Below are 12,142 nucleotides of genomic sequence, written 5' to 3' on the forward strand. Positions count from 1 at the left end.
GGGTTTGTTCAGACATAGTGCTTGGTAGAATGGGACTCGCGTTGCATCTCTGCCGTCTCTAAACAGTTTTTTTGAGTGTCTGAAACTTTCTTGCTGTGTTTTATAAAAAAATCAAAGGCAGTTGCGGTATAAATAAATAATATTACAAGTTAAGATACCCACACAAACACATTCCAACCTCCGCCCCCCTCTCTCTCTTTGTTTCTCTCTCGCTCTCTCTCTCTGTATTTCTTACTTACTCACAGACACACACACTCACATACCTGGTGTGTTTATAGGTATTGCTGATTTGAAAACTATTTACATGACGACATCGAGCTTCAGATCCATGGTGTTGTCATGGTAACAAACAAACTATATACAGAAGTGTGCAACAAGAATACAACACATGCGGTTGCAATTATGTAAGTAAAGTAAAATGTAAAAGTATAAACAAGGTTTTCATACTCAATATAACTTTCTTTTTTAACTTTTTATTTTTTTATGATCAGTGTGATTTTTTTTTGTTTGTGGGTCTTTTTTTCTTTTTTTATTCCACCAGGATATGTGTGTGGTGTGTGTGTGTGTGTGTGTGTGTGTGTGAGTAAGAGACACACAGAGAGAGAGGGGGCGGGGGCAGCTGACAGTAAAAAAAAAAACTCTCCGATGGCAGAGAGACGCAACGGGAGTTGCATTTAAACCAAGCAGCATGTCTGAAACCCACGTTCACCAGAAATCTAGGTACTATGTAAGGACTACAAACGAAGTTAAAAACAAACTGAAGCTGAAGAAACCCTAAACGTTAACGGAACAGACCCGATTGACTAACGAGGGAGAGAGAGAGAGAGAGAGAGAGAGAGAGAGAGAGAGAGAGAGAGGCCGAGGAAGCGCATTTCTCCATGTTCTGTGTGTGTGTGTGGTGATTGATCCGAGGTGTTTGTAGGGGGGGGGGGGGGCGCTGTGATATCACAGAACGCGCGCGGCAGTTGAGGGGTTGTATTCAATCCGAGCACGGAATTGACTCATATTACTCGTTATACTTGTACTCGGCAAAAGTGTTTATCTGTACCGGAACTCGTTTCAGCGGATACTCGGATCACCCCTAGTTGTAGCCTGTTAATCAACACTGTGTTATCTTTTAAATACACTAGAAATGTTAATATGTAGTTACTTATTGTTTTAGTTATATTATTATGTTATTATATTAGTAGTAGGAGTAGTAGTAGCAGCAGTAATTAGTAGTAGTTCAAGAGCACAAATGAAGTGAATGCACAGGAATAGTCATCTTTTCTCCATGACACCTGTGGGACTTATGTTTCATATGTAAAATAGGATTTAAAAAAGAAACTTCCATTTGAGTGCAGATTGTGTGTGGAGTTTGGTATTTACACATATGATTATTTTTCCAATTCACCTGTCACCCAAAACTGTGTCCTTTCATATAATACTCGAGAAATACACTGCAGTTTGGACGATCGACTCAATAAACACATCATTTTCCGTTGTTCTTTTTTTCACATGTTGCCTCAGAACCTGTTTTTTGGCTGGTTCTGTAGCTGTTATACAGTTGTTTTGTTTGAACTATGTGGAGCAGTGAGAAGAATTCAAAGCCATAGACCTTCCAGCAGACATTTTGACTTGTCCTGTAGGAACAGACCCATGAAATTGATAACCTTAACAATGGCTTAATTCCATAAAGTGTCCCAGTAGTATTTCAGGGAGTCAGCATGCACAACACAGGGCCTCTCTAAGGGAATGCAGCCATCATTATGGTTTTGAATACACCTGTGCTTTCCACTATGACATATCAACATGTCTGCCGTAAAAAAGGTATTTTCCTCCGAAAAATGTGAAAACCAACCTGCAGGTTTAAAACTGTAGCTCTTTGAGCTTTACTCACAGATGGGCCAGCTGCTCCAAACTGAGGTCCCCTTCATAAAACTGGGAGAATGAAGAGAAACTGCTGGTAGGAGACAAATAGCTTTCTTGAGCAGAACTTTAGTGTTCTTCAGACTTTATCACTCCACAACAACACTTGTGCAAGATTGTACATTATTTCAAGTACATGTTATATTTCAGAAGAAGGTTTGAACACAACCAATGTTTCTGTAGATCCATCTCATCCCTACCCACCCAACATCATCAGCCTCCCGTGGGGGTAAAATTCAATTCAATTCAATTCAATTTTTTATAGTATCAATTCAACAAGAGTTATCTCAAGACACTTTACAGTAGAGTAGGTCTAGACCATACTCTAGAATTACAAGGACCCACAGTTCTAGTAGTCCCTCCAGGCAAGCAACAGTGCAACAGTGGCGAGGAAAAACTTCTTTTAGGAAGAAACCTGGGACAGACCAGGCTCTTGGTAGGCGTGTCTGACGACCGGTTGGGGTTAAAATGTAGAGTGGCAATAACAGTAAAAAAATTGTAGTTTGTAGTAGTTCTGTAGTAGTTCATAGCATAGCAGGGCACTGTGGGCATTACAAGGCACAGCAGGACGTAGCTGGGACCGCAGATCGTAGTAGGATGTAACAGGGCATCGCAAAAAAATGTAGGGGGGACCATGGCGGCGCTGCTTCCCTGATTTGGAGCCCCCCAGATCCAAGGAAACATGCTGGGCAAAAAAGTACATATGGACTCAGGGAATGATCCCCAGAGCTAGGTTAGTAACAAGCATTTCTGGGACATTTTGTATATAATAATTATATGTTGATAAATCTGACAACTATGACGAGAAGCAGGTGGGCCGGGTTAGGCGGACGCTGCGACTTCACTCCCTAACTAATTCAATCTATGCCCTAACTATAAGCTATCAAAGAGGAAAGTCTAAGCCTACTCTTAACTGTGGAGACGGTGTCTGCTTGAACCTGAAGCTGGAACCTGGTTCCACAGGGAGGAACTGATAGCTGAACGCTCTGGCTCCATTTTACTTTTAGACTCTAGGAACCACCAGTAACCTGCATTTGGGAGCGCAGTGCTCTGGTGGGATAGTAAGTACTATGAGCTCTTTAAGATAAGAGGGTGCCTGACCATGAAGAGCTTTGTAGGTGGAAGAAGGATTTTAATTCTATTCTAGATTTTACAGGAAGCCAATGCAGATAAGCTAAAACAGGAGAGATGTGATCTCTTTTCCTGGTTCCTGTCAGAACACGTGCTGCAGCATTCGGATCAGGAAGAGTCTTATGTACTTTTCGAGCAGCCTGATATAAAGAATTGCAGTAATCCAGCTAGAAGTAACAAATGCATGGACTAATTTTTCTGCATCCTTTAGACAGGATATCCTGATTTTTGCAATATTACGAAGGTAAAAAAAGGCAATCCTTGAAATTTGCCTTATGTGAGAATTAAACAACATGTCCTGATCAAAGATAACTCCAAGATTCCTCACAGTGGTGCTGGAGGCCAGGGTGATGCCATCCAGAAATAACAGAAATAATAATAAGAGGAAGCTAAAGCATCAGGCTGATTATGGATCCAGGATCCAGGTTCAGGATAGGCTGTAGGAAATACGGCAGGTGAGATAGAATGAGGGAAAGCAAGAGGAGTGATATACAGTCCAACCACTTTTGGAATCACCTGTGCCATTTTCTACAAAATCTCCCACCGGAACAAAGCTCTATTTTGATGCGCAACATCAAACAGCTATGCTGCAGTATGGCCTTTTAATTTTACTTAATTTGCCTCTCGATTTGTAGGCTACATGCTGTTTTTTTATTTGGTATTTGATATTTGTTTCGCAAAGTTCAGTAGCCTTTATATGAAAATGAATGATCCCGATGTCACCATTTCAATAAGCAAAAAATAAGCAATAGGATGTGTCACTCCCCGATGTGAATCGAGTGCAGATTTAAATGGTTGATGTGGTAACGTGTCTAACTGAAATTTGTGAAATCCATAAAGTAACTTTTCTCATTACAAACAACAAAAGGAGATAGGAAACATTTAAAAAATGTTTTAGCTATCTATGTTTGTTGATTGCTAACGTTTGCTCAAAACGCCATTCATGTGATTGATGCTAACTTGTAGCCAGCAGGGAACAAACTTCGTTAAGTAGGTCCATTTTACTGATTAACATTACAGAAGTCTCTAGTTAGCGTTTTGCATCTGCACTCGACTTACATCGGGGAGTGACAGGATGCACTCTCTTCAGTTGCCATTTTGATCTCAATATCAGCCGTCTTGCTACCCGCGGTTGCCGTGAACGATGAATTGCATAAGCTCGCGTTGCTTGCTTCGCGTTGCTTGCTCCCGTTGACTCTGTAAAGGCCCTTACAACTCACAATAGCAAATTTGAAGATTATTTACTAATTAGTTGTCAGGCACCTCGGCAGTTTTTACTTTTAGGAGTAGGAACGGCTGAATCTGCGAAGAGGAACGACGCAAGTGGGGTTTCTGCTGTAGACAAACAAAGGGTGTTGCGGTGCCGGGTGCGGTGCGAGCTCGGCGCTGGCTTGGTGCCATTGTGACGTACTGATGGAGAAAACAAGTGGAATGTTTTAAAAATTGGCTCTATGCAGCTACAATGAGAAGGCCAAGCGCACTGTCCATCCGGACGTGACTGGCGTCACCCTCAGGGAGTATTGGCTCATAAGCTGACATTTCAACTTTAAAGGTGCTGTAGAAGATTTTACTCAAAGACGTAGAAGACCAGGAGGCAACTTCCTAGAGCCTTGAACTAAAATGGCGGACACAGAAGACAGGGGCTGGCAATGCAACATCTGCATTATTGGTTGAAAGAGGGGCCGAGGGCTCGAACACTGTACAGTACTTTAATATTAATAGTAACGGTCTATGGGTTGGATACGCAGCAGCTGGCAAGAAAATCTCTTTTTCACCCATGTATGCATCAAATTGCTTGGACAGGCATTTGTACAGTGGCTGGAGTTATCGGATGTTCATTTAAATTTGGGGTTATTTAAATGCAGTTTGAAAAATAAAAGTAGCGCAGTTTGGAGTGGGTCACTTAACCATCAATCAAATGTTTTTGATTTCCTAAATTGATTTATAGCAGTAAACGTAGCTATGAGCTTGGAAAAGGAAAGGAGACGGGTGTGTTTTTTTCTTCCCGAAATAATAAATGCAGAGAAAAGTTTGTAACAAGTCAAAGTGTCCATGGTGAAGCGTCAATGTCTCTTGTGTCCTACTGCAGAGATGCCGAGACGTGCGGCGAGAGTGTGAGATGTGGACAGGCTCAACCCCAACGGACAAGATCAAACCGCAGGAAGAGCCACGCCCTAATCCCCTTGCTCAGACCGGGGACGCGGCAGGAACTCAAGTATGCAAATAAACCCTGCAACAAGCTCTATTCACACAATACATAAGAAATGTTTTCCTAAGTTGAAGGCAATGTTTCATATTATTCTATATATAAATAATAATATAAAACAGACTACATTGTTTCTAGCTTTATGTTTTAAGCTGGTCTTCGTAGGGCTACAGTCCTTCTAACGCTAAGGCTTTATACGTATAACCATGTATCATATTTACCACATGCTTATGCTTTGCAATACAGGGAAATATTTGACTTAATAAATATACGTTATCAGAGGTGGTCAAAACTACCAGTGTGATTCAATTATTTGAATGTGTTTCCGGCACAAATTATTGTTCATGGACCCTCTCATGCTTCTAGAAGAAGCTAGAATCCTCTTTTAAATTGCCCATATTATGAAAAGAAATCAAATTTCTGGGATTTGTGGTGTTATTTTGTGTCTCTGGTGCTTCACCGCTTACAAACTTGGAAAAAAACTATCCATGGCATGAACATTTCCCTTATGAGGTTTTTTATTAATTGATATGAGTTCCCCCAGCCTGCCTATGGTCCCCCAGTGGTTAGAAATGGAGATAGGTGTGAACCGAGCCCTGGGTATCCTGCTCTGCCTTTGAGAAAATTAAAGCTCAGCATTGATCGGAATCTGGCCCCTTATGAGGTCATAAGGTGCAAGGTTAATTCCCCTTTCTCTGCTTTGCCTGCCCAGAGAATTTGGCCCACCCATGAGAGAAAGACACATGGCTTTCAAATGAGAAAAGTGGCAGTTGGTCAAGGCCACACCCCAGCCTGAACCTTGCCCCCCCCCCTTCCTCCTCAAAAGCTACAGACCAGAAATGGCAAATACTAAGGAAAGCTCATTGTGGGACTAGTGGCTGTAATTCTGCACTAAGGCTGAATTTTGGGGAAAGAGACTTAGATACAGTATTAGGGGACACACTAAGGTTATATAAAAGAGCTTCAGATACAGTATTAGGGGACCCCTAAGGTCTATATAAAAGAGACTTCAGATACAGTATTAGTGGACCACTAAGGTCTAAATAAAGAGACTTCCGAACAGTATTATGTGACCACTAAGGTCTATATAAAAGAGACTTCAGAAACAGTATAGAGGACCCCAAGGTCTAAATAAACATACTTCAGACACAGTATTAGGGGACCACTTAGGCCTATATAAAAGGACTTCAAATAAAGTATCCAGGGACCACTAAGTCTATGTAAAAGATACTTTAGATACATTATTAGGGGACCACTAAGGCCTATATAAAAGCATCGGAAGAGCACCATGTCACGGATCTTTAACATGAAACAGCCCTGAAATCACCATCACCACACCACTCAACGAAATACAAACAATATTGCCACGTCTCATAAAATACTCAATTTATTCTGCACACAGAACAGTGTTGCTTTTGGGAGTGAAAATGAGGAAACAGGCCCCCTTTTGGCACTTTTAGGGGCGTTGAGTAGCCAATGCTGAAACCCCCCCTGACCATATAGTGGTGTTCATTAGGCTGAAATAAGCCAATAGACAGCAGTTGGTCAAGGGTAGAGAGCTTGTTAACAATAAAAAAAACATGTTCTTGCATTGGGCTTGAAAATATTTTTTGTCACTAATCCACATGTTGCCATGGTGTTTTTCTCCTTACAGTGTGTGAGCAGTATGGCAGGCGTCAGGCAGAAGCAGCAGAGAGCATCAGTGCTGCGGCAGGTTCCCCACACAGCTTCCACACAACAGCATGGTACCAAACCAGCCTCTGCGTATTCTACATAACAAGCATTTTATGTTTTCTAATATATTTTTAGTATCCTCTCTAGACTACACAAACAGTGTCAGCTTGCTATAAAGTATGGCACTGGGCTTTAGAGAGGTCTGCATCCGTGCTTGATGTTATTTCTGTTTTCCAAAATGAATAAATCAACTGAAGAAGGATTTTCACAGCATTCTTGCACGGCAGTGGCAGTACTGATGCAGATCAATGCTGTCTTCCCCCAGTGCACCAGGAAACAGTGCTGCTGTCTCCATGTGCAGGAAGAGGTTGATGCCGGCGTCTTCCTCCAGGCGGTCTTCCACCCAGGAAAAGTCATCACTTCCTCCCCTCGAGGAGAGCAGGTCCAAAGCAGAGCTCCATCGAGGCCAGGCTCCGTATCTGTTTACCACATGAATTATCTGTATCCGTATATCCGGACTGGGCGGGGCCTACACCGGAAGTGGTCATATTTAACCCGGAAGTGGGTCTGGTTCTCTTGAAATGTGCGGTGATTTAACCGGTATGTTATTTAAGCATGCAATTGATATGAGTTGATCAAAAATTGTTATATTATTGCTGATTTGAAAACTATTTACATGACAGCATCAAGCTTCAATCAATGGTGTTGTCATGGTAACAGACAAACTATATACAGAACGTTTTGCAACAATAAATACAACACATGCGGATGCAATTATGAAGTAAAATGTAATGAACAAGAGTTTTCATACTCAATATAACTTTCTTTTTTTAACTTTTTATTTTTTTATGATCAGTGTGATTTTTTTTGTTTTTGGTTCTTTTTTTAATTTTTTAATTTCCAGCGTGTGTGTGTGTGTGTGTGTGTGTGTGTGTGTGTTGTGTGTGTGTAAGTAAGAGAGAGACACAGAGAGAGAGGGGGCGGGGGGGCAGCTGACAGTTTAAAAAGATCTCCGATGGCAGAAGCTCAATGCTGATGCTGTCATGTAAATAGTTTTCTAATCAGCAATAAATATAACAATTTCTGATCAACCCATGTCAATCACATGCTTAAAATAACATACCGGTTAAAGCCCCGCCCATTTCAAGACAACCCGACCCACGTTAAATCGGACCACTTCCGGGTTAGGCCCCGCCCAATCCGAGTACAGATACGGATACAGATCATTCATGTGGTAAACAGATACAGATACAGCTACAGATAATGCTGTACTCGCTCATCCCTAGTTCACACTATAGTTTATTACAACTTGTGGCATATTTCTGTAAGTCTGGCCATTGTACGTTCAGTTACGATAACACTGTACTCACAAAAGTAATTGCTGAAGGAATGTGGAGAGAAAGAGGTCTATTGTGTGTTTATTATTTCTTGCAGTGCATTTGGACTCTCATGTGACATAAATAAGTTTCTGTCGTCAACAAATTCAACTTTGTGTAAGACCATGGAGGAAGTCTTTAATGTATAATATAAAAAGGAGAGCCCCCAAAATGGAGCCCTGAGGGCATCCAAATTTGATGGGTTGCTTGTGGAAATTTGTTCATTTATTACATATTGCTGTCTGCCAAATAAATAACTTGTTAACCACCTAAGAGCTAGTCCTTTGATTCCATAATGATGCGATTTATTCAATAAGATGTCCAAATCAATAGTGCCTTGTATTTGCTGAAGCAATACAGGGATGACGCAATAATATTTAGCTTATTTTTATTAAAATTGTTGGAGGCCATATGAGAAACATGATAGAATTTAAGTTGATTTACCAAAGAGTTTGCTGAGGTCGTATAACAACAACTTCAACAACATATACATAGAGAGGGCTATTTCACCAAACCAGGGTAAAGGATTAAGCCATTTCCCAGTTATCCTGGCTCAATTTAGCCTTGACTCTGTTTCACAAAAGCAGAGGCACCTAAGTTACCATAGAGATTTATTCTCTACAGCTAACAAACAGCCAGGGTTTATTAATCGTGCTGGCTCTTCTGTTCATTCAGCAGTGATTTTACATTATTATTATCAGACTGCATTAAAATAAAAAAAGGTGCATGTTGCTATTCATTTAAGTTATTATTTGAAATTGTGACCATTTTTTGTTTTTATAATTATTCATGTGAGATTGTTACTGTTTTATTGCTGTATGAAGACTGATTCATATTGTTGTAAGAAGTTTGATGAATATATACCGGCAGCTGTTGAAATTCTGAGATTTAAAAAAAAAAAGGCTGATACAGTTACAGATGTGTTCTAAACAATATATAAAGTGTACCTTGCACCTTTTAATTATTTGAGTTGATTAATTTTTTTAAATTCTTTAACATTCAACAAATTGGCATATCCTAATTAAACATTTCTCCCAAATTATAGTCTTAGTTCACTGAACCAATAACTATATAGTGTACATTCACAACAGGGAGCGGACACCCCATCCCAATAACTGATTTATATACGCTGTTACATTCATGTTTACAGTTTGAATTGGATTTGTCACTTAACTGTCTTTCTAGATTAGTTTCTAGATATTAGAGTCCAAGTTTAGTGTCTTTCTTTTCTATGTCCATAGGCCTACAAGGAGGCAAATCATATAATATGTAAAGATGGAAACTTGGCCTCTATAAAATAATAAGTAAGAAAAAGCGTGGCAGATAATAGCGGACTGACTGAAAAAATATACCAACTACTGCACTTAACTGAAACCATTCAATGAGTCACTTAGCAGAGTTTCACACTGCTATAATTATTATGAATCATATTCCTTTATATTGGTATCAGAGTCTCTCTGTCCCAAACCGCACCGGCAACCGGTTCTGTTTGAAGTTTCTTCCTAAAACAAAGTTTTTCTACACCATTGTTGCACTAAATGCTGGCTCTTGGGGGAATTTTTGAAATTGTTGGCTCTCTGCAAATGATAGAGTGTGCTCTAGATCATCTCTATCTGTAAAGTGTCTTGAGATAACGCTTGTTATGATTTGATACTATATATTTAATTTAAATTGAATCTGTTTGGCAGTTGAGTTCAAATATCAACAATCTTTGCACAGTATTGCTTACTGCACCTTAAGTCTGAAAATACTTTGTCACATCCCTGGTACATGACTGAGCTCTTTGTGTTTCCGCAGCCCCCCAGAGGTGACCAGTGTTCTGTTTGTGAGGGGCCTCTGCCGCTGGCCTGGCTGTGACGTGCTGTCTGAGGATTTCCCTAGTTTCTTAAAGTAAGTTAACTTCTGAGTACTACAGTCATGGAATCACATGGCTGAAGTTGTGTGGCCTTTTTGGGAATGGTTATTTCTAACCTTTAGGAAGTACAGATTACAGAAGAATCATTTGTAAAGGGGCTATCCTCGACATTCAGAAAGAAAGTGGGCTGGGATTGCCTCCACATGGCTCTCACAGACCATTTTTGCTTTGTTGCTTTGTCACAGCTCGCGCGCGTCTGAAAACGACGCACAATTAAGTGGGACTTCATTCATTTCTCCAATATATATCCTTAACAAACATTTGTTTGTGGCTATGTCAATGTTCTAAATGTCAAGACAGAACTTTTAAGTTGATATTAATAACGTAATGTAACAATAGCCTAACAAGCAATGTTTGCATTTATATAGCTCACTCAGTAAGTGCGCTCGCCCCATGAGTCCTGCAGCGGCTCGGGTTTGAATCCAACCTGCGGCTTGTTGCTGTGTGTCATCCCCAATCTCTCTCCCCCTTTCACATGTCTATCCACTGTCTCTGTCTAAAACAATTAAAAAAAAATTAAAAAAAAAATCCCAAAAACTAATCTTAAAAAGAAAAGAAGCATTATTTGCATCTATAAAAGAACTATTTCAGCACAATGTACATAGTGAGGCACTAGGAAGCACTATCTAGTGATTCCCATGTAGGTTTTAATTGGACGCCCCGCCAAGGTAGATTCATGACCGGCCAGATAAATAAAATCCAAATTACATTTCAACAGTTCAACAGGCTCAGAACCCGGCTTACGCTAGAGGTAGCATGCTGCTCATTTTGCGTGGGATTGACTGTACTGAAAAAACGTAAAAACCCTGCGGCCACACATAATAAAAGCGTCCTGAACAAGATTCATCAGAGTCTGGTTGTTCACTCTCTCCACGGCGGTGTGTTTCGCTTGATGTGATCTTTATTTGGAGTTACGTGGAGCTAACCGTTGCTAACCGTTGCGAACTGAGCTATCAGTACCGGGTCTCTTCCACACACATACAAACTAAAAAAACAAAACTATCCATGCTGTTTTGAGTAAGATACAGGTTTCTGAATGTCCTCTGCCTACAGTCTTCGGGTGAGCTGCACGGCTTTCTACGTAACTAGCCGAGACAAAGGGGTTATCCGAAGCACATGCTAGCGCTGGCATGCTAGCTCGTTCTCAATGGCAAAACACTGCTATAACACACACTAGTTCATCATGTCCCTGTTCTGCAGGTGTTCCACAAGTGGCCCTCGTTTGAAAATTAGTTAAGAGGAGACCTGATGTGCACAGTGTTGAGGTTCATAATAACATGTAACTTTCTGTACGAATCATAGTATGGTTGTAAAGTTAACTGAACCATAAAATGTATTTAACAAAACCAACCCGATTTAATTGACAAAGCACAGCTACATTTCATCTGTATCATCTTCTAATCTGGTACGTAAATAGTTCTTTCTTTCTAAATAATCTTGTCATGTAGTCATTTCTTTCAATAAGTAGTTCATAAACCTTTGTTTGGTTATTTTTTTTAAATATTCATTCATAAGAATAATTTATAATGACAAATAAATTATTCTGATAAATTAATATTTAAAAAATAAAATAAAAATGGACGGTCAACCATGTTATGAGTGTTGGTGTTGCATAGTTTGTCCACCAGAAAGCGCTCTACAACGTTCTTGTTGGCAACACTTTTTTTGTTATTGTGTTTTTGTTCAAAGGTGTTTAAGTTTCATATCTTAAGTTTGTATTTTTATACATTTATTTATCAAAACTTTGATTTATTTTGATGTTCCTCTGTTCTGTTGTGATAATAAAAAAAATTATTATCATGTTATTTTAGTGAGAACTCATAAATAACTACAAATAACTAATGTTAGGGAACTCTGTTTATGTTGTGTTACGCGTCTCTGGATTTAAATATATATATATATATATATATATATATATATATATATATATAT

At 39.7% G+C, this 12,142-nt stretch overlaps 1 protein-coding gene and 1 long non-coding RNA gene across 3 annotated transcripts in view; both read left to right on the plus strand.

Annotated features, from left to right (window-relative positions):
• The window catches only part of foxp3b (forkhead box P3b), a 47,049-nt gene that overhangs the window by 20,295 nt on the left and 14,612 nt on the right, over positions 1-12,142 (plus strand). For both annotated transcript variants that reach the window (XM_032521581.1, XM_032521580.1), the window contains one exon: positions 10,093-10,185. In XM_032521581.1, the coding sequence (XP_032377472.1) occupies positions 10,093-10,185 (93 nt within the window). The remainder of the gene's footprint in view (positions 1-10,092; positions 10,186-12,142) is intronic.
• LOC116692947 (uncharacterized) lies at positions 5,182-6,978 on the plus strand. The gene is made up of 2 exons (XR_004332818.1): positions 5,182-5,254; positions 6,900-6,978. It is a non-coding gene; the product is annotated as an uncharacterized LOC116692947 (long non-coding RNA).

This window comes from Etheostoma spectabile, chromosome 7, assembly GCF_008692095.1.
Source record: "Etheostoma spectabile isolate EspeVRDwgs_2016 chromosome 7, UIUC_Espe_1.0, whole genome shotgun sequence".
NCBI classification, from domain to species: domain Eukaryota; kingdom Metazoa; phylum Chordata; class Actinopteri; order Perciformes; family Percidae; genus Etheostoma; species Etheostoma spectabile.